The sequence below is a fragment of the Rhinolophus ferrumequinum genome, chromosome 27, assembly GCF_004115265.2.
Source record: "Rhinolophus ferrumequinum isolate MPI-CBG mRhiFer1 chromosome 27, mRhiFer1_v1.p, whole genome shotgun sequence".
NCBI lineage: Eukaryota > Metazoa > Chordata > Mammalia > Chiroptera > Rhinolophidae > Rhinolophus > Rhinolophus ferrumequinum.
The window spans coordinates 13,610,549-13,634,299 of NC_046310.1; the positions used below are offsets into that span (position 1 = coordinate 13,610,549).

At 37.8% G+C, this 23,751-nt stretch overlaps 1 protein-coding gene across 1 annotated transcript in view; it reads left to right on the top strand.

Annotated features, from left to right (window-relative positions):
* The window catches only part of DNAH14 (dynein axonemal heavy chain 14), a 200,405-nt gene that overhangs the window by 111,520 nt on the left and 65,134 nt on the right, over positions 1–23,751 (top strand). Inside the window, exons 46-56 of the mRNA XM_033099365.1 lie at positions 755–816; positions 2,006–2,187; positions 3,828–3,956; positions 5,364–5,501; positions 6,489–6,656; positions 7,724–7,894; positions 11,559–11,726; positions 12,485–12,577; positions 17,073–17,270; positions 20,026–20,187; positions 22,285–22,476. Coding sequence (XP_032955256.1) covers positions 755–816; positions 2,006–2,187; positions 3,828–3,956; positions 5,364–5,501; positions 6,489–6,656; positions 7,724–7,894; positions 11,559–11,726; positions 12,485–12,577; positions 17,073–17,270; positions 20,026–20,187; positions 22,285–22,476 — 1,663 coding nt within the window. The remainder of the gene's footprint in view (positions 1–754; positions 817–2,005; positions 2,188–3,827; positions 3,957–5,363; positions 5,502–6,488; positions 6,657–7,723; positions 7,895–11,558; positions 11,727–12,484; positions 12,578–17,072; positions 17,271–20,025; positions 20,188–22,284; positions 22,477–23,751) is intronic.

Here is a 23,751-nt window from a genome sequence, read left to right on the forward strand (position 1 = left end):
ACCTAGGACTGATCCTTGAATTTCCCCCTTTCTTCTCACCAGCTCATCTCCAATAGCCCATCTAATCCCTCACAATCCCTGTGCCCCCATTTTTCCCTGCCTTACAACCTATCTTCTGTTAGTCATATCTGTTCTGTCTTCGCGATACATCTTGGATTCTTCTACATCTCTTTTTTCAAATATCACTTTTAGTCCGCGATACCATCATCTACAGCATACACTAATGATTTTTAAATAGAATCCTACTACACTTAAATAAGGCCTTAAAAAAAACATAATTTTTGAAACATTTAATACAATAAGAATCATTCCTTTCTAAATTGTTATAATCATGAGTAATGGAGTCTGAAAAAATTTTACTGTATGTTCAATATTTAAACTGAAGTGGATTTTAGCGATAAAGATTATATAAGGAAAAAAATCCTGAAGACAAGGCCAAAATAAAAGTGAATGGGGCTTTTGTTGAGTGATCCATAAGACAAATGACAAACTTTCCAAAGAAAATATCCAATAGCCTGGCAGCCTAGGAATTTGCCTAGTTTTTCAGAGTAAGCCCATATTTTGTTAAATTTGGGTATCAGTTCTAATGGTGACACTAGTTTTATCTGTAAAAGTGTGAGCAGAAAAAACAATACTTGTTTCCTTATAGGAGATAGAAGTAAAAATCAACCACGCACTAATACTTTTATTTTGTTCATATGGCTACTAAAATAAGTAAGCTAATATTGAATCTTAAAATATTTTATTTCAATAGCCTGAAACAGAGTATCAACATGTTGCTTTCCGAAACTCATAAAACAGCAACTGGAAGTTTAGGTATGTATTATAGTAGTTTCGAAGCTTTCCTCTTTCAACCACATGCAAGTCCTTATATACTGTGAGAAATTTCAAAATGAGAATTTCAGTTGATAGTTTAAAATAAAAAGTCCTGAAAAATATCCACGACCCTCTCAAGTTCTACCCGCCTCCAAAGCTGGGATGGTTCTGGTAAAGGGGTATTATATCTGCTTTCTAGTAGGTGGGTATTCTGGGTTATCAGTGGAACTTTAGCTTAAGTCTAGAAGTACCCGAAGGCAGCGTCTGTCTGTTCTTTTTCTTCAGTGCTTTCAGAAATAGTGCAGTAGGAAAGTTATGACTGTCGTTCTCAGATCAGACTATAGAACACAAACGCACATGGAATTTCAAGAGCGTCATCCTTGAAATTTCTGATTTACCGTGTTTCCCCCAAAATAAGACCTAGCCAGACAATCTGCTCTAATGCATCTTTTGCAGCAAAACTTAATATAAGACCCGGTCTTATTTTACTATAATAGAAGACCAGGTCTAATATAATATATAATACCCAGTCTTATATTAATTTTTGCTCCAAAAGATGCATTAGAGCTGATTGTCCAGCTAGGTCTTATTTTCAGGAAAACAGCGTAGTAGTTTGGGAGCAGCAACTTCCCTTCTGAAGAGGAAAAGATGGGGTGGCGCAGAGATAGTGGTAAAAAGGGAAAGGGAGCCTGGCCACAAGATTCCTGCCAGAAGAGTATTTTGGTTTGGGAGGTACTTTTTTTTCTTTTCTTTTTCCTTTAGCCTCATTCCAAAAAATGCTTCTGGATGATCCTCAGTTTCAAGTGCCTTTGCTAGATAGACATGCCTACATGCTGTTTTTAGATCTTCCATGTGAAAGTTTATTATCAATATAGTATATTACAAATCTAAATATTTTTAAACAATAAAAAGTTATGTGTGTCTATTGTGCATAAATAGAAGATTGTCTGAGTTTTCATAACTGTTGCATTTGGCTACGGTTGCAAAGAGACTGTTTCCTACGTAAAAGTAAGGAAATATTTGGAAACATTTCAGAGTTGGTATTCCTTCTCTCACTGAATTGTCCTCAGAATAATTTCTTTAAAGTGACAACATAGTAGAATTATGTAATTTTCGTATTAACACCTTAAAGCAAAAGTAGTTTGAAAGTGTTCTAAATTTGTTTCCCTTTCCACATTTGGCATCATAGATAAGATTACTAAAGAGCCAGAAGTTAGAACTGATGAAAGTTCATTTAATAATAATAAAGGAATTATAGTTTCTACAATAAATTTTACCACCAAAATAACAGCTGCGAAAACCAAGGAGATGATTCTTAAGAAGTTAATAAGAAGAACTAAAGACACTCTTGGAGCACCAAAAAGCAACAGGGTAAAACACCTGCCATACCTGCTGATTAATCGGCTTATACTACTTACGTGATAAAATGACTTTTTAATACTAATAAACAGAAAAAGATAAGTGTAGCATACACTCTTGAACATTACTATAAAATGTACTTTAAACTGGAAATTTTGGTTTTCAAATCAATATAATTCAGTTTCCAACACAATGAACTATACTGATTCAGAATTACTGAAACCAAAAGAAGCTGCTGGAATCTGCATTAAATGCAAGCAGATGAGAAGACTAGAAAATGAGTTAGATGCCAATTGTTTTGTTACTGTATGTCTGACCACGTTTTCTTCCTGTGACCATGGGTTGGGACTACAAAAAGAAGAGAGATTTACGGTATCCATAGCCTCTGGGAAAGGTATCACGAGAACAGCCTTATAACTTGGACAGCGCCCACTTGAAGTGATGTTAAGTGTTCCTTATTCTTACCCTATCTGCCTCGCACATAATTAACTGTCCAATTGTTAAACCAAACCCTTTGTCACAGTTGACATTGATAATCAGTGATTCCAGTTCAGTACCATGAAATATGCTCAGGGTCAAGAGATTTGCAGGAATCGTTACTAAGAAAATTACCTGGGGTCCTTGGGAACCCCTGAGTTTAAATCCTGGCTATCAGTTTCGAAAGCTTTTAAGGGTTTGCTTCAGATTTCCTTTATTTTAACAAGATTTGGATAAATTTGGCGGGTCTTTGGCTAAGTGGGTGCATTTTAGGGATTTTGAAAAGGATAGTAATTGCCCAACTTAATCACACGAATGAAAAATGAAGGCAAGAGAAATTTGGCCAAACCAGTTTAGTATCGCATACGATCATCCAATATGCGATACTAAAGAGGGGGAATTGAGCATCTTACAAAAAAAGAAAAAAGAAACATATTGCCAGTTACACAAATTAAGTAACTAGGTAATTCAAAATAAATGGCTATTTGTATTTTGTAAATTTTTACTTGTTTTACAGAAATAAGTATCGTGGCTGATGCACACAGCTTACAATCAGTACACTTCAATGCATAACATTTTCAAAGGTGGAAAGTAACACAGATTTAAAAATTGGCAATGTGTCTGAATTTTCTGCTCTGGGTTCATGAAACTAACAGTTGCAGCAGAATTTTAGAAGTCTAGTTCCAAATGACAGTCTTATTCCTAAACCAGGGAACATATGAAATGAATACCTAAAACAGTGCCTTACCAGTAGCAGACACTCAATAAGTAAATAATAACCATGTTTGTCTCTTGTAATAGTCACAATTAGATGACTTTATCCAACATCAAATACATTTCTAGCTCTTATTAGACATAAATTTTGTAGGTCTATAGAGACTGAGTAGTACAGTTTCTGCTATTTTGAAAACTTGTTTTCTAAAATCATCAAACTAGGATTTGGTTTGCTGCTTTTTAATAGAAAAAAGACATGTCATTACATATAATTTTGTTCTTACATCGTAGCATAATTAATATTCCTAATTTGTAATTTAAAGAAAGGTAATACTAATGAATATGTTTTTTTTAATTTATTTTTAATTTATTGGGGTGACAATTGTTAGTATAATTACATAGATTTCAGGTGTGCAATTCTGTATCACTGAATATGTTTTAAAACCTTTGTTTTCCTTAAGATTGTAATATTCATTGATGATCTGAATATGCCAGAAATAGATATGTATGGAGCACAGCCACCCCTGGAATTAATCAGGCAATTACTAGATTTGGGAGGAGTTTATGATACTGAAAAAATTGCATGGAAGGTACAGTATATGTGCTAAGATTTTGTTCATGTTGAATATTGTTATTTAAAAATAAATTAAATATTTATGACAGTATTGTGTGAATTAAATGAGATTTAGACAATCCAGTGGAATTGACATGTAGAGCAAAGTTGAGACCCTAGTTTAACCATACCAATTACATCTTTGCAATTTAGCACAGGTCCATGGGTTCATAGAAATTCTACTTTTAGTAGGATTAAATCTTAGTAAAAATTGCAAGTGTGTCCTGTCGGTTTAGTTTCTGAATAAATAATGCTCACTATTATTAAGCACGTTAATAATCAAATTTTTCAATGCATTAGTAGTTAATGCATATGAGAAAAGCTAATGGAAATGTGGGCTAATAAACACATCTTTAATCTCTGTGTAAGACTATTCTGCATCTTTGTTTTTAAGAATATAGATCAAGGACTACCGAAGTATTGCAAAGTCAAAAAAACAATTCCCAGGAAGATATTTCTGTGCAATTATTTTTATTATATTGAACCAAATCAGAATGGCTTAAATTTGTTTTCGTTATTTGGTGCCTTCTCTGGAAATCCTAAGCCATGTGTTCCGGAACTGACTTTATAATTTAAGCATTCTGGGCCTCAGTTCTCCATCTGTAAAATTAAATGATTATGTTACAGTTTCATGTCTCAGACAAACTTGGGCCCAGGATCCTGGATGACACACACTGACTGGTGAGTGGTGTCACCTCCAAGACCAGTCTAACTGCCTGAATCAGCCATCAACCCAATGCAGAGAGCAGAATCCAGATGCAGTCCCACCCAAGGAGAGCTCAGGAGAGTAGGGGGGAAAAAGAAGGCAAGAAATGGGTGTGGAATGCACGGCCTGAAGAAGTTCTTTGAACTGACAAGAATATAGTGAGGCAGGCTTTTTGTGGGATTTCTGTGGCTGAGGGCATAGGAACAAAGTGGTTAAACGCACCCCATTTTGAGTAGATTAGATTGTGGTGTGATTCCACCCAGCTCTGCAGTGCTCTGATGGTGTAAGATGTTAAATGGCTATTATATAAACAGTCAAGCATCTTCTCACCCCAAGCCAATCCTGGTGTTTCCAGACATGCTCACCAGGCTCTTCTGATTTCTCACTTATCACCAGAATCCCTCGCCTCAGTAACATACTGCTTATTTTCCAGTGATTGCTTTTTTAAAAATAGGCTATTTCCTGATGACATGTAGAACGCCTCCCAGAGGTAATGTGTCTTGAAATTACATTTTAGGATGGGTTACTTCTATTGCCATCATAATTTTTGTTTTGCAGCAAATAATCTTTCTGCCTTAACATTTTAAAATCTTTTGTCCATTTGAGGCTGACAAATGGGTATATATTTCACTTTCTACGGATACATTTAGTTACTCTTCCTTTTCACTCTTCCCACAGAATATTCAAGATCTCTCTCTCGTTGCAGCCTGTATTCCTCCCGTTGGTAGGAGTGTTATTAGCCCACGTCTTCTCAAACATTTTTCCATTCTAGTATTGCCTCATCCTCCACAAAGTGCTTTACGTACTATTTTCCAGGTAAGACATCTAGTGCATTCCTAAGGAGAAAAAAACATGTCAATTCCGTAGTATAAGGGAAAATGGGAGAACTGAAAACCACTAATATTGAAAGAAATTCTCACAAGGGGATGAATTTTATTTGTCCCCCTACATTTTCTGACTTATTGTTATAATCTGTCTCTAAATATCAAAAACATAACTTAGTGTACGTAAGAAACACACGTAGTGCATGTTTAATGAATGTTTAAAATGTAGATTCCAAGACTTTATTCTGATTCACTGTATCTGGGATGGAGCTCAGGAATCCGCATTAACAAGCACACCGGATTTTTGCTAGTATTGATTTATTCTTTTCGTTTCCTTATAGACTAAAAAATAATGAGAGAAAAAAATCTGAAATATCTTATTAGAAAAGTGGCTCAAATTGAAACCTCGTTTAATTAGAAAAATAAATCTTATGCAAGATTATTAAATTCATCAAAACTAATCATTTGCTTTTCTTTATAATATACAATTTAAAGATTAATTATTAAAATCCATTTTTCAAAAAGCACTTGATAATTCTGTAAGTGCTCAATAATCCACACCTCTAAAAATACCTGATGTAGAAGAAATTATATGCATGTACCAATCCAAACTGAGGTAATAGTTCTGTCACTATATTTTTTCTAGTAACCTCTACTGGGGAGCAAAAATATGGAAAAAGTCCCAGCACACCTGGTACACACACAGGTGGGGCATAAATTGTCCCCAGAGAACAAACATGTGCCTTTGCATCATTCACCAAACTGAGACCAATTGGAACTTTCCCCAGTGTGCAACTCCCAGACTGTCCTTTTGCTAGTCTGCCATCTGTTTAAAATGGATTCTAATTACTAACACTGTAAATGAAATGAATGAAATTAATCCTCCATTATAGTACACCCATCTCCTTTTTAGTAGGAATTAGCTAGAAATGGTGCTTAAATTTTTTGGCAAACTAAATTATAAAATTTATTTTTAAAGGCTCATTTGGGAATGTATTTCTCCAGCAATAACTTCACAGCTGATGTTCAGAAAACTAAGGATCAAATAATATGTTGTTCTCTAGCTATATACTATCACATATGTAAGAATATGTTACCAACGCCAGCGAAATGTCACTATGTGTTTAATCTTCGAGATGTGTTTAAGGTTTGTTTTAAAATTCATTCTCTAACTTACTTTGAAAGTTTAAGTGGAGGAAACGTAATTTACTGAATTCTCGGTCTCCCCCGCTCTTTGTCTCTCCCCATTTTCTTCACTGATACTGTCAACATTAAATTCTTGGAAAGGGACAAATGGGAAATTAAAATGGATTAATTTGGCTACTTATTAGTAGCCAATCCCATGAGCCAGTTAAAAAGAATTGTTAAAATAATTTAATGCAGAGAATTCGATGATAAAACTACTAAGAACATTAGAATATTAGCCAAGATTCTCAGCAGGGAAAGAAATGACAAGGTTATAACATAACTGTTGGTTTTGCTTTATTTCTTTTTTTTTTTTTTTAATTTATTTTTAGTTTATTGGGGTGACAATTGTTAGTAAACTTACATAGATTTCAGGTGTGCAGTTGGTTTTGCTTTATTTCTGAGATTTCACTGCAGCTCTCAGAAAATGAAGGCATGCATGCATTTCATAAACATGCTTGAATTTTTACAAGTCTTACTATTTACACCAGGAAATGTTGGCAACACTGCTCATCTAGTCATCAGCTTTGGTCAAACATGTGATTTTCAGAATTAAAATGTTAAGAAAAACAGTTTTTGAATTTGATCTTTCCTTGCTGTGGGACTTTAGCCCAAAACAGCAGATACCATGTTTGGAATAAGTTATAAGGGTTTTCTTAATCCAAGTTACGGACCTGAGAACATAACCTTAAGCAGCACTGTTATATCACCGCCAACCGCCTACCTCCATGTCAGCACCACGGTGCAGACTCACGGCTGCCTGCCCTTCCATGCAAGGCGTCCACTAGCCACGGCTGAGATGTCCTTAAACCTTCTCCCTCGAACGGGGATGCTGTCCTAGATTTTCCTGATTTATAATGCCCATCTCATCAAAACCCCAGATTATCATTTATAGAAATTGACAGTTCTTTCCTTGGATAACTGTTTCTATTATTATGGAAACATAAACCTGCAAAAATTGAGCCTTTACTCACATACTTCTCTCTAATGTTAAAAAAAAAAAAAATGTTCTCCTTAAATCCCGAATAGCTTCTCCTAGGATTGCTGCAAGCTGACAAGGCTGTTATTAACTCCAGAGAGATGGCTGCTCTGTTCTTTGTTCACGAAGCCACCCGAGTGTTTCACGACCGCTTAGTCGAACAGACTGAAAAAGGGCTTTTCTATCAGTTTCTTTCAAAGGAACTTGAGGATTATTTTCAGGTAAACTTACATTTTAAAAATTCTTTTAAATGGTGCCTTGGGCAAAAGTGTTGTTTTAAAAAAGTATGTAGACATCTCTGTAATATTAATGAAGGACGTATTGTTAATTCTAAGTGTAGGTTTGATAAGATAACAGGAAGAAGGTCTGGATGCCTTTGCTCATGCACTCGGCCTCTTAGGAAACTCAAAAGTGCGCATTTTCCAAAAAGACTAGCAGACGTGCACACTCTGGATACCTCAACAGACCCTTCATCCCTCTCCAGCCCTTTGAATTTCAGCTTCTGAGGTCAGAGAAGAAAGCGCTGCAGTGAACTGATTCACACTGTAAGGGGTGTAACTAAAGGGAGTGATGAGCTGACTCCATTTCTAGGCCCTCTTTGCTGACTCACTCCTCTGGAGACTTAAGGAAGTCCTTGGACTTCCTGTCCACAGGCGACTCCTCCTCTCTCTTTGGCGGTGCCACTTTCTCACCCTATTCATAGTAGTCCAGGAAATAAAAAGGATTCTGGAATACAAACTTTAAACATAGAGATACACACATGCATGTAAACTCAGAATATAACATACACATATTTCCATGTGTGTCTGGTTATGCATATGTACTTGCGTATGTATACATATATGTTTTTAGATAAGTCACAAATTCAGAAAGCTTTTAAAGTTTTTTTCTAGACACTCCCATCATTACTTTCTTTACATCTAAGTTTTCTGTTCTTCAGCCCAGACCCTTCTTGATACTCATTACTCATGTTAATCCCCATCACTTCTACCATCCAATCTTTATTTTAATATCTGGTAAAATAAATCTATTAAGGACCAAGGGGCAATTCTTCTTCTGTCTCCACCTTCACCACCACCTCCACTCACTTGTCTAGACTCTCTCAGGGCTCTACACAACCTGCAGTCTTCTTCCTTTCCCTGCTTGGGGGCAGCTCTTTGGTGGTGCTTCCGACTCATCTTGTTCCTAGTTCCTCCACTCAGACTGTAGAATCTGCACCCACTCTTCTACTGTTCTCATTTTTCTTACCTAGCAGTATGAGGAGCAGTTGAATATAGAGGTTGCAAACACAGGCTCTGCCCAAGTTCAAAGCTCAACCCCTCCATTTATGAGCAGTGGAACCTTGAACACATGACTCCTCTGTGTCTGTTTCCTCCAGGGGAGTAATTTTACCTACTTTATAGGACTGTGGTGAGAATTAATGACATTCATTTATGTAAAGTGTTTAGAAGAGTTTCTGACACATAGTAAGTGCTCAATAAATGTTGGCTATTATAATATTGAAAAGAATTAGACCTTATATCCACATTTCAAACACAGGCAGGTGGTTTGGCAGAAAGAGCCTCAACTCTAGAGTTAGACCTTGGTTTGACTTCTAAGTCTGTCTCATGTTACTCTGGGTATTTCATACTCAATATGCAAAGCCATTTGCAAAACCACGCCCAATTTTCATCCGCTAGACTCTCTCCACCACCCAGATGCCCTGCCCTGGTGTTCCCTACCTCAGTGACTGGCATACCATCCAAGCCTCCATTCATGACGGAAATCGGAGCGAAGCTCCTTCCTATTCTACCCAGAATGCAGCACGGTCTCTATTGCCGCTGCCTTCACACCTGTAGGTCCCTTTACGTGGCTCACTCCTGCTCATCCGTCAAGATCAGCTCATGCTTCTCCTCTCTGTGGTCTTTTATGGCCAACACCACACCCTCTTTAGGTTAAGTGTCCCTTTTTGTATTCTCATAGAACTATGGGCTTTTCCTATCACAGAACTTACTATAATGTAATAGTCTCTCTCTCTCTCTCTCTCTCTCCTGAATTCCATGAAAACAAAGTCACTGATTTTTATCCCTACCTGAATTTCCAGAGTTTCACATCCTCCCTTACTCCCAGTTTAGTTAGATAATATATCTGGAATGCATGGCTAAATAAAGAAATAAGTGAAGGAATGTAGAGACTGCTAAAATAACTATGTTAAGAGAGCTTATTCCTGTCCCAGGGGACGTTTCTAAACTCCCTCCCTGTAAGTGCCAGTTGCAGTTCAGTTTTATAGGTTTGCTAGACCAAGGCATAAATGTAAGCAACAAAAGATGAGCAGACACTTATGGGAGCAGGTCTGTCCTAGCAGGAGTCAGCCCTGTGGGCAGCAAGGACAACTACAGTACTCCAGAGTAAGACAGGTTAGCCAAACCTCCCTTCATGTCTTAAGGATGTAAATTACTCCTGTGAGAACTGGGGTTTGTACAATATCGTTCTATAACTTCTTTGGCTGGTTGGCGTTTTAAAACATAAAATGTGGTAACTCTAATTATAGTTAACACTTACAATGTACCAGACACTATTTTACAAGTGTGGGGACAGAGTCCCAGAAAGCAGTGTCCAGGCTCTCGGCCTCATGTAGAAAGGCGCTGGCTCAGGTAGTAGATGGCCGTCAGCTGTGGCTAGTTGGCCGTCAGCTGTAACCAGTTAGCTAATTGGCCACTAATATAACTGCCACTGCTGCGTTGGTTGGTAAGGTCCGTTGGTTGGCAGGCAGAGAAACAGACAACAGGTTGCAGGTCGTATGATTCCAGCCTCCAGTGAGACTATAGTGGTATGACTCCCCTACCTATGGCTCCGTGGGTTTTCCTTTTTGGCCTCACCGTGTCCTGTGTTCTTATGTGGGGAGCGGGAGCTGAGACCCTGCAGGCCACCTCGCGTGACAAATGGCAGAGCGAGCAGGGTCTCCCGCACGACAACAAGCTTTTCATATCATTACTCGCTTTAATCTCCATAATATCCCTGAAATACAGGTCCTGTTATTATCCTCATTTTACAAAATGAAGAAACTGAGGCAAAGTGAGATTAAGACCTTGTCCAAAGTTCCACAGCTATTTCAGTGGTAGATTCATTATTCAAACCCAGGATATCTGGCTCCAGATATTCTCTTAAGTTTGTGCTGTCCTGCCCCTCAACCTTCTTTTAGCCGTTTGCTAAACAAATATCTTCTGTGCCTGTTAAGAACTTCCAGTGCCAGACACCAAGTGAGGCAGGTGCTGAGACCTACGTGGAAGAGTGTGGGTCCTGCCTCCAGGCACCTTAACACCCTCACAGGTGTACCACATTTCTGTGAGTGCTGTGACTGACCTGTGTTCCATACCACAGTGGTGGAATAATGGAAGAAAAAGGAATTTTCTCTACCTGGTTTTAGGGGAGAGGGAAATTGTCAGACTTCAAAGAGGAGGTGTCCTAGGACCATGGTGTGAAAGATAGGCAAGAGTTTGCCAAGTGGACAGAAATCAGGTGTGGAAGCTTACAGATCTATGGAGGTAATTAACAATTGATTAAGAGAAGATTTTCAGGTTGTCGGTGAGACCTGAAGATGTAATTTCCACAACAGGGGTTCTTAACCTGGGGCCTGTAGACCCTGAAAGAGTCCTTAGATAGAGCTGTATTTTAATACAGTGTCTTTGTAACCCTTGTATTTTGCTATATTCAGTTTAAAATACTACTCTGAGGAGTCCCCAGTTTTCACTGCCAAAAGGGTTTTGTGACACAAAAACAGTTAAGAAACCCTGAGGTCCTGATGTGTTGTGCTAGAGCTTTTCTGATAGAGCATATTGCATTAATTTTGATAACAAGTAGGATTGTGCTATTAACAGATACTGTTAAATTATTGTCTTACAATAGATTCAATGGACCAAAGAAACACTGATGAATGACTCAACTGTATTTGTGGATTTCTTGGATATAAATAAGCCTCATAGAAAAAAGATCTATCAGAATACCAATGACTATAATAAACTTGCCAGGGTACTTAATGAATTCCAAATGAAGTTGAGTTTAACGTCTCTGGAGGTAAACACATATACTATATAAAAATCTGCGGAATACTATATTTGTACACATATTTATTCATATATGCACACACATATGTATATAAAATCAAATATCTTTAAGATGTGTGTGTGTGACAGTGTTCGAGAAAATAATGTGTCCTCATATTTTAATGCAGACCATTAGAAATACAGTTTTAAAGTGTTTCACCTTGTTTTGTCTCATTAATAGGGTAAAAATTTAAATACAAGGTGCATGAGTGAGGCTGTAGGGAGTTGAATGATTAGAGTTAGTGGAATTAAGAAATGCAAGAGAGGCCCTGGCACCAGGGTCCAGAATATCAGCAAGGAGCAGAAAACTGGATGTGACTCATTTATGTCTTTCCCATTGTTGTTTTGGGCAGAGATGTGTTGGAACAGAGTCACCAACAAAATCAGATACCGTAAGCCACTATCCTAAGACTTCCTCCCACCACTCATTCTACCCCAAGACACAGCGGTAGAAAAGCTGCCTGGATGCTGTTGTTCTCCTCCTCATTCTCTTTCCTCAAGCCTGTGACCACCACCCCCCCCCCACAACCCCCAGAATATTGGCGTGGGGACAGTCTTCACTGTGCAAATTTATTTTCCATAAATGTAAACCAATTTACTGGGACCAGATTACTATATTACTAGAATAGTTGTTCTCACACATACAAGTCTGTAATCCTTGTACGTAAAACCATAATGAGCATTTTTCTATGCCTGTAATCAGTTGATTTGTCCCTTTTCCTCTGCTAGATTTCTCATTCCACGGTGTTCTTCAAGGAAGCCATAGAACACATTACAAGAGCTGTTAGGGTCCTTCGGCAACCAGGGAGTCACATGTTACTGGTAAAAATTTAAATTTTTCCAATGTTTTTAAGTTTGTAAAATAAAAATGAAGGAAACCTGATAAAATCTATGCTGGCAGAAGTTTTGTTTATGCAAACTTTCCATTTATGAAAGTTTGAAGTCATTGAATCATAGGACAAGTTCCTCGTCCTCTTAAGAGTTTGCATAAGAAATTTATCAGCACATAAAAATGGTACTCATATGATTGACTAGGCCGCAGATAATCCAAAATAATCTCCCCATTTCAAGGTATATTCACAAATATGTGGAACTTTTGCAACACGCTCCTAAACCAATAGGTGAAAGAAGCAATCACAAGACAAATTAGAAAATACTTTGAGATGAATGAAAACAAAGATACAAAATACCTAAAGCAGCGCTTAGAAAGAAATTTATAGCTATGAATGCCTACATTTTTAAAAGAAGATAAATCTCAAATAAATAACCTGACCTGCTACCTCACAAAACTACAAAAGAAACGAAAACTGAACCCAAGGCAAGCAGAAAGAAGGAAATAATAAAGTTTAGAAGAGAAAGTAGAGAATAAAAAAATAGAGAATATCAGTGAAACCAAAAATTGATCCTTTGAAAAGAGCAACAAAATTGACAAACCCTTAGCCAGACTGACCAAGAAAAAAGAGAAGATTCCAATTAATAAAATCAGGAATTGAAGTGGAGACATAACTACCAACATAAAAAAAAAAAGTAAAAGGATTATAGAAAATGCTATGAACAACTGTATGCCAACACATTAGTTAATGTAGATGAAATGGATACTTTACTAGAAAGGCACAAATTACCAAACTGAAGAAATAGAGACTGTGAATAGATCAATAACAGAGAGAGAATTAGGAATTTAAGAACTTCCCACAAAGAAAAGCCCAGGGCCAAATGGCTTCACTGGCAAATTCTACCAAACATTTAAGAAAGAATGCAATCAATCCTTCACAAACTCTTCCAGAAAATTAGAAGAGACAATACTTCTCAACTCATCTATAAGGCCAGTATCACTCTGGTAATGAAACTAGACAAAGACATCATGAAATAAGAAAACTACAGATCCATATCCCTTGTGGATATAGTTGTAAAAATTCTGACTAAAATAATAGCAAACCAAATGCAACAACATGTAAGAATTATATACCTTGACCAAGGAAGATTTATTTCAGGAATGCATGTTTGGTTTAACATCCCAAAATCCATTAATGTAATACACCATATTAATAGAATAAAAGGCAAAAACCACATAATCATTGCAAGAGATGCAGAGGTGTTTGATTACATCCAACACCATTTTTGATTTTTTAAAAAATTCTCAACAAAAACAAATAGAAGGGAACTTTATCAACCTCATAAAGGGGATCTATGAAAAACTTGCAGCTACCTAATGCTTAATGGTAAAACAATAAATGTTTTTCCCTTGAGACTGGGAACAAAGCAAGGATATTCTCTCTTGCAATTTCTATTCAACATTATACTGGAGGTTATAGCCTGTACAGTTAGACAAGGGGGGAAAAAATCCATCCAGATTAGAAACAGAAGAAGTAAAACTCACTTTATTCACGTTCTGCATGCTCCTGTTTGTTGAAAATCCTAAGGACAAAGTACCCAATTAGAAATAAACAGACACCTCACAAAAGCATATGAAAAGATGCTTAATATAATTTGTGATTAGAGAAAATAACGAGATACCACTACACACATATGAAAGTGACCAAAATAAAAAAAAACTGACAATAGGAATTGTTAACAAGCTGGTAGGAATGCAAAGTGCCCCAGTCATCTTCCAAGACAGTTTGGCAGCTTCTTACAAAGGGAAACAGCCTTACAAAAGGATCAAGCATTAGTGCCCCCACATGTTTACCCAACGTATCTGAAAACTTGTCCTCACAAAAACCTGTACATGAATGATTACAGTGATTTTATTCTAAATTGCCCCAAACTGGAAGCAACCAAAATGACCTTCAATAAATGAATGGATAAAGTGTGGTACAATGGAATATTATTTAGAGAGAAAAGAAATAAGATGTCAAGCCACAAAAAGATATGGATGAATCTTAAAGGCATATTGATAAGTGAAAGAAGACAGTTTGGGAAGACTGTATACTATATGATTCCAATTACATAGCATTCTGGAAAAGGCAAAACTATGGAGATGGTAAAATGATTAGTAGTTGCCAAGGGTTTGGAGGGAAGAGGGAATGTGAAACACGAGCGATATTTTAGGGTGGCAGAACTATTCTGTATGATACTGTCGTGATGAATACATGACACTGCATTTGTCAAAACCCGTAGAATTCACAGCACAAAGAGTGAACTCTAACGTATGCACATATAAACAAATGATTTAGGAGGTCTGGGGATCCCAGGATGGAAAGCAGAATGTGACGAAACAATCCAACTGTGTTGCAAATGTGTGAAACAACCTCACTGAAGAGGGTAAGAGGAGACGGAGCTCAACTACGGACCTTTGGAAATGAGTAGAGTCTGTAAGACTGATCGCTAACGAGTGGGGAGTTGTGTCCCGAGGCCTTGAGGGCAGAGTATCTATATCCATTATTTGGGATTCTTTTTTTATGGGAGATGTGTCTATCCCCCCCCATTTATTTTTCGTCATGTATTTATATATATGGACTCATGGATGTTTGTTACATACTTTGGGTTATAATCCAACACTATTTTGTTGTATTGGGTATAGCCATTGGAAGCTTTCTCCCAAAGAGTATAGTATGGAAAGGAGGGAAAAAGAGTAACCCTCCAATGGAGAACCCGGCAACACTGCCTCACCTAGGTGATCAAGCTGAGCACCAGCAGTGACAAGTCACGTTGGTAGTATGTACCCTTGATATGATATGATATGATGAAAATGGCACTTTATCCGCGTGGTCTCCCTCTCCCAAGAACGCATAACTCTAGTCATGAGGAAAACATCAGGAAAATCTCACCTGAGGGACATTCTACAAAACACCTTTGAAACATGAAGGTCATCAAAAACAAGGAAAGTCTGTCACAGTCAGGAGAAGCTCAGGGACATATGACTCCTAAATGTAAGGTCATTTGCTGGATGGGATCTTAGAACAGAAAAAAAGGAAATTAGGTAAAAAGTAAGGAAACACAAATGAAGAATGGACTTCAGTATCAGTATTCTTTTATCAATGGTAACAAATGTATCATGCTAATAATAGATGTTAATAATAGGGAAACTGATGTGGGGTATATGAAAATCCTCTTTATCTTGGCAATTTTATTGTAAATTGAAAACTTAAAATAAAAAGAAATGTTTACGTTTTTTAAACGGGCAAAAATTTGAATAGATATTTAACCAAAGAAGATTCATGAATGGCTCATATGCCCTTGAAAAGGTACTCACCATCATTAATTATTAGGAAACTGCAAATTAAAACCACATTGAGATACCACCCATTGAATTACCACTACACACCCACTCGCAAGGCTGTCATTAAAAAGATGGTCAGTAGCAAGTGTTGACACAGATATAGATAAACGGGAACTTGCATGCATTGGTGATGGGAACATAAAATAGTACAACTACTTTGGAAAATGGTTTGGCCATTTCTTATATAAAGTTTAACAGATTTACCCAGTAACTGAGTGATTCCATTCCTATGTATGCAAATGTTCATAACAACACTATTACAATAGTCAAGCAGAGGAAACAATCCAAATGTCCATCCGTGGGTTACTGGATAAACAAAATGTGTATCCACATAATAGAAGACTATTTGGCAATAAAAAGGAACGAACTACTGATACACACTACAACATGAAAGAACCTCAAAACCATCATGCTAAGTGAGAAGTCACATGCAAAAGACTGATTCCATTTATGGAAATGTCCCCCAAAAAGGCAAATCTATAGAGACAGCATGTTAATGGTTGCCTCGGGGTTGGAGTAAGGACTGACTGCAAACAGGCTTAAGAAATCTTTTGGGGGGGGGGCAATGGAATGTTCTAAAAATGGATGGTGGTGATGGTTGCATAACTCTGTAAATTTACTAAAAATCATTGAATTGTACACTTCAAACAGCTGTGGTTTGTAAATAATATCTCAGTAAAGCTGTTTAAAAAGGTAATGCTTTGTCATCATTACCAAGAGCACTTATTGTTTGTTGCCCAAAATAAATAAGGAAAGACCTATCTAAATTCCTATAAATGAAGAATCAAATATTGGCAATGACATAATGATTATGTATAAGCCTACCTGCCATTTTTCCAGATTACCTTTCCAGTGACGTTATACATTTTAAGAGGCTATGAAGACAAAAATGAATATACATCTTATTGAATCTGTATGAGTACCTTGCAAAATTTTGATAAAATAATGATGTTTAATATATCTCACAAAAAGGTTATGAAAATAGTCGAAGGTATTTTTACTGTCTAAATTTCTAGCACATCTAAACAGAAGACTATATATTGAGAGACTTCCAGAACATACATAGGAATCATGTGTTGGATTTTTTTTCTCCCAAAGATTGGAATAGATGGATGTGGAAAAGAAACGTGTGCAACCTTGGCCTGTTATGTTTCAGAATACAAAGCTCACCAAGTGCCTAAATCTCACAATTATACCTACATGCAATTCAAAGAAGACTTTAAAAAGGTGTTTCTTCAAGCAGGATTAGAAGGGCACCCCACTGTTTTAATAGTTGCTAATTTAAACCCAGATCAGGTAAGTACTTTTTGTCTTTATTATGTGCTCAAATTTAATATTTAAATAGCCCCCCAAATGTAATATTTCAAAAGAAAATATTTATAGTCCTATTAACCTACCCTGTCAATTCTTTTCACTATTCTCTGTCTTTATCCAGTTATAGCCCATAGAGTTTATATGTTTGTAATCATGACGTAGTTTTGCATAAGCATCACAACAAAAGCATTTTCTATGTCTTTATAATTTTCATTTTAATTGACCAGTCAGAAGTAATTCACTTGCGCAGATGTAGTCATCCATCTTATATCTAAACTAGTTTTGTAATCTGTGTTTAAAAAAAAACAAAATAAAACACTGTCATCTATATCCACTGTAATCTGACCCTGTCATGTACAGGGCACTCTCACAGAATGGAAGGCTGCTGTTTCTCCCCTTTCTCCTTCTGCTCTAATTTTCCCATCAAGTTTAGGACTCTCCTTGCAGGATATACTTCATTTATTTATATACAAGCAAAAAAATGTTAATCACTCAACTTTTTAAAAATTTGTTATTTTGCATAAGTTATACCCTTCCACGGCCAAAAAAATAATTAGATTCCGTGTATTTCTTTGTGGCAAAATTCCAAGGGAACATTGTTCATTACCTTTGATCCAGATGTGTATAGTTAATAGTATTGTGCAAACTCTCATCTTGTTTTTTCTCCTAATTCTGGGCCTCTCTAGAGTTGTGTTTTTCTTTCATGTAATATTTTGAGAGTAAATCCAAGTGCCATGTCATATCTGCTGTACTCCATAATAGCTAGTTTTTTCTGGTTAACTATATATTCTTCCCTTCCGAAATCTAAATAACCTTCTCTATTGATCAAGTTGACGTTTCTGCAGGAGACTTTCATTCTGGATTTCAGAAGATGTACTTGTTTCTCCCATGCCGGGAGCCTATTGTTTTGAGAAATAATTTTTCAGGAAACTACTATCAGATCAAAGCTGAGATGAATATGGCTCCTCTACTCCCATGTTACTCAGGACTTCAAGGTCATAGGATCTCCTTTCCTCACTTCCCAGGTTTCTTCTGGCCACATCATTGCTTTCCATGTGAATAAAATAAATGGTGTTAGGACTTTGTAAAAGGAACATGTGTTAAGTGGAGCACAGGGTGCCAGATGGTGAGTCACGGTTCAACAACAAACCACAAGACAAATTGAAATAGAGAAGTTTGTTACTCACTGGAGCTGGAGGAAGTACACACAGCACCTCGAGGGGCCACACAGGGAAGTGAAGGCAGGTGTGGGCAGAGAGAGAGGGGCAGGAGCAGGGACACGTGCCTCTATTAGGGCTCGGGGGTAGGATTCTTCAGGGTTTCGGGGCTAGGGTCAGAGCAGGGTTTTGGTAAGCCCCCCAGGGGTCTTATCTAAGGAGCATATGAGACCTCCAGGTGCTGGGAGGCAGGGGAGACTTGATCACAGGGCTGTTGGGAAATCATATCAGGAACTTATGTTGGCTTGTGACTCTGCGGGCTGCTATCCAGAGCATGTGCTGGCGTGAGGGGGCTGGTGTCAGCGTAAGGTCCCTGCAGGCACTTGGCCAAACAAAATGGATGCGGACGCAGCAGGACCACGGAGTGGCTTAGCTAGACTCTTGATAAGCAGGTAATGGTCGGTGTGTTTAGTAAGCTTTGGTGGTTCTTCATCATGTCTTAGGTGAGACAGGAAAACAGCCAGCCCCATGTCCCCGCTGTGGGCCTCTGGAGTCTGCTCCAGCAGCCCTCTGCCCATCCTTACCTGGGCTGAAGTACCAGGAACCTGTGAGTGTCTGAGGAGTATCCTGGGGAGTCAGTCATTCTGAGGATGCTTTTCTTTTTTAAAGGAAGTTTGGATTGTTCTCAAAATCAAAAGGTTCATACTTTTTATAACTTCTCTAGTTGAGTTTTTTTCACTGCTCTTTCTCCTGTTACTTTTTCCATTTGATCTGGAACCCCTTATAGAGACGACCTTGGTTAAATTAAAATAATCTTTCAACCATGTTATTTCTAGTTTGTGTAGTATTCAAACAAAAAAGTAGATGCACTGAGGTCTTCTCTAAACTGCTTGAGCCTAAGTCCCTGCTCAGGTCACTCTTGTATCCACCTCCCCACACTTCTTGCCCCAGTGCATCACGCAGGTGTTTGGCATACTGTCAATACCAAACATATGTTTCTCTAATGTTTGAATACATGAATGGACGAATGAAGCTTATTTGACTGAAAAAACGGGGATTTTTTTATTTTGTTGTAACAATTTTATGAAAAATATTGTTTTACCAAGTGCTGAATGATTAATGTGGCTGATAATTAGTATTAGATTGGTCATATTTAGTCATTTGGCATTAAAGTACAGTAAGTGTAATATCTTGACGATGTACTATGTGTTAGGTACTGTATTGTGTCACAGGAGTTATCTCATTAATCCTTGCAGCAACCTTATGACATGCGAACTATTATCATACTCATTTACAAAAGAGGATACTCAAATCAGGAGGGATAAATAAATCCCCATTGTTGACTTTTATGCAAATTTCTACTGGCATGTAGACTCCCAAAAAGAAAATTTCAGATATCACCAACTTGTATATTCAAAAAAAGATGTTTTTGATGAGTTCGAATTCAGAGTTTAGTTGTTCTAAAAAATAAATTTTACCTCGATTCTCTTTAACCACTATTGCTTTCTCATTTTGGTGTGTTTAAAGTAGAATATATGAATAATTTACTCATTTCTGATTAAATATGTGCTTCATCAAAGGAGGCATTTTTGGAAGATTTGAACAGCATTCTCAATTTGGGGAGAATACCTGACGTGTTTGAAAATGAGGAGTTGGACTCTGTTGCACTAAGGATTAAATCTCTTGCTGAACAGTTTGGTTATATTGATGACAGACAAGCTTTACTTTCATTCTTCCAAAAGGTACTTCTTTTTTGGACTGGCCTTATCAAATTGTCATGTTAAGTTAAAAGTAGACTACGTTGATAATTCTGTATATACTTTTCAAATTGGGTCATTTCTTTAGTTCTTTAAATGAGTTTTTAAAGCTAAAATAATGACTGCCATCCCTACACACAGACACCCAATACTCTTAGGCAGGCCTAAGATTAACAAACACCCTGGCCTCGCTATCAATGGCTACAACAAATAATAAAAGCTGGAGGCAATGACTAGACATACAAGATCCCAAGACAGTTTCTTACACTGAGATTTCTTTCTAGCCAATGAGGTTTTCATTTCAGTCATGTTGGAAAGGCAAGACATGAGAATTCTTTTATCCCTTTGAATAGCCCTAAAATTGGCCAGGTGATGATGGGTACAGAGAGAAATCGGTCAGAGAGAGCAGGTGATACTGAGAATAAACTCAGCAGGGGGTAGCTGTGAAAGGACCAGTCTGATGAGAGATACAAACGAGACCAGTGACCTAGGCTTTCTACAGTGCCTAAGGCTTGGTGACTGACCAGTGGGCTAGGGAACAGGTAGATGTGATTGCCCAAACCAAGGTGTTCACTGGGGAAGTACCACAGATACTTATTTCTGGGGCCAGTTTCTGCCTCTCATGGAGTCATTTAATCATTGAACTGGGCCACCCTCCATTCCTCAACAGATGCTTTTATGATCTGGCACAAGAAGAAGATGTGAAAAATTCCAGAAATGAAGCCCACGATTGAGAGAGAGAGCAACGTCATATGAATGGATGCTTGGATTGAGTTATAGTTTTAAGTGCCATGGGAGAAAGGATAGCAGTTATCCTGATCGCTTGTGGCACTCTAGTGCCTTGTTACTAAGATAGTTTATCCAATAGATTGTAAGTGATAAAGAACAAGGAAATTCTGAGTTGTAGTGTGGAGAACAGTGTACTTCCAGAAATAGAAAATATAAAATAAACGAAGAATCCCAGTTAGAAATAGATAAATAGGTAGGTAGGTCGGTAGATTGATCAATCTTCCAAAAATGACTTGAAGTGTCTTACAGTAATAACAAATAGCGAAGACACACTTGAAAATGTTAATATTGGATATCTTCAAGTAGGAGTTGGGGGTAGGTAAAGCAAAGAGAGGTACTTTCATTTTTAATGTAAACATTTCTGTACTGTATGAATTTTGCATTAAGCAGTTTAATTTGCTTTTATAAAGTTTTTGAAGACAAAAAGGTGGAAGAAATCTTACACTTTAGCCTTCCTTCAGCTTTACCGTGCTTATTTGGCAAAATAAGTTTGCTTGGTACTCAAAGATATTATCACTTTGTACTCATTGAACTCTTTCAGTGAAAAAGAGCATTGACTCACCTAGTTGGCTTTCAGTAATGTGGTTTTCTTATAAAGCGACATACGGCAATGAGGAAGGAATCTATGCCCCACGGACAGATGGTTCTAAGAACAGCAGCAGCAGCAGCACAACTTATGGAGGGAAAAGTCTCCTGAGGGGAAAGGATGCAGGCAAACTTCATAGAAACTAACACTTTGCCTGTGACCTGCAAAATTGTACAGGAACTAATATTGCTTAGCTGTAATCCTTCAGCTCTAGTTTATTATTATCTCCTTGGTGCTCTACCCGTATATAACATTGGTTTCTGTGTCTCTCTTTCAGCTTTAATTCATCTGACCAATTCTCACTTTGGGTTTCTGTGGGTCTTAAATGCACATCACCCTACAGAAAAGAGTTAATAGTCAGACCCATCACCATCTGATATAAGGTCCCCTACTGAACAGAACTCCTAAGAGCTGGTTTGTACCAGGATGTTCTGTAGTCCAGTGTCTCTATATTGTCCATCTGGCTGGAGCCACGAGGATGGGGTTACATAGAGCAGAACCTGGCTGCTTTCCTCAGAAGAGCTCTGTGGGACTTGTAGTTTCCTTGCAAGAGCTCTGGTCACGGCAGGCACTCGATATGCAATTCATCCCTCTCTAGTCCACTCACTAACGAAAGAACTAAAACAAGTTTTAAATGGAATTTTCAATATATTTTTTTCAAAGCAGTTGATTATTTTTTAACAACTTATATTTTCATTAATTTTCAGAGAATATGTAAAAATCTTCATATTTTTATGATAATGAATCCTATAGGAGCTAACTTTCGCCAACACTGTAGAGTATATTCTTCTATGATTAGCGCTTGCACAATTGATTGGTATGAGAAGTGGCCAGAAGAGGCTCTCCTTATTGTAGCCAACTCTTTCTTAGAAGAAAAGGTGGATTTACAGAACAGAGAGGTAAATATCACTTCTTTTGTAAAATACTTTTTTGTTTATTTTTCAATTACAGTTGGCATATTTGTTTCAGGTGTACAACAAAGTGATTAGACACTTATATAATTTACGAGGTGATCCCCCCAATAAATCTAGTAGCTCAGACACCCTACATAGCTATTGCAATATAGTTGACTATTCCTTATGCTGTACTCTACATCCCCATGACTACTTTGCAACAATAAATTTGTACTTCTTAATCCCTTCCCCCTTTTTACCCACCCTCCCAATTGGCCACCACCAAAATTCTCTCTGTATCTATGAGTTTGTTTCTGTTTTATTTGTTTACTTTGTTCTTTAGATTCCACATATAAGGAAAATCACATTGCGTCTGTCTTTCTCTGTCGGACATACTCCACTCAGCACAGTACCTCCAGGCCCATACATGCTGCTGCAGATGATAAGAACCTATTCCCTTCCATGGCCGAGCAATATTTCATTATATATATGCACCACATGCTCTTTATCTGTTCATCCATTGATGGACACCCAGGCTGCCTCCACATTTTAGCCACTGTAAACAATGCTGCAATGAACATATGGATGCACATGTCCCCTCAAAGTAGCATTTTGGGTTTCTTTGGGTAAATACCCAGAAATGGGATTACAGAGTCCTTCTTTGTCTCTGTTGTGTGTGCCCTCCTGTTGTAGTTGAATCTTGGTTGCTGTTGGCAAGTCAATGGGAGGGATTGATCCTTGGGCTGAGAACTGGCTGTGACTACAGTGGAGAAGCTCTTGTGCAGGGGCTGACCCTATGAACCAGATTCGCTTTAGCAGGGCTCTGGTGCCTGCCCAGTCTGCCCTTTGGGTGTGTCATCCTTGGAGGCAGCTGGGTGATGTTCCAGCTTGGTCTGTAGATGGCCTCCTGAGAGAGGCCCCAGTGCAGGTCGAGTTTAGCCACAGCCTGTGCCCTGCCCAGGGCCACCTGGCATGAGCCACAAAGCAATCCACAGATGGCTGCCGCGATTCTGTCCCCGTGGAGAACCCATTTTGCATACCAGATCCTATGGTAAGAATGCTGCAACCTTCTGTGCATTCCTTGTACATTTCTCTGGCTGGGCTGCAACAGCAAAACTACAGAGAAATGAGAGCCACACACAAAATGAGCTCAGGGTTTATGAGCCACAAGTAAGAAAGAATCTTTTCTAGAGTGATTCAACTGAAGATCCCAAAGGGTGTTGACAAAAGAAGCTGTAAATGCATAGAGGCCTGAAACTCCGTGTGGGACCTAGAAAGGGG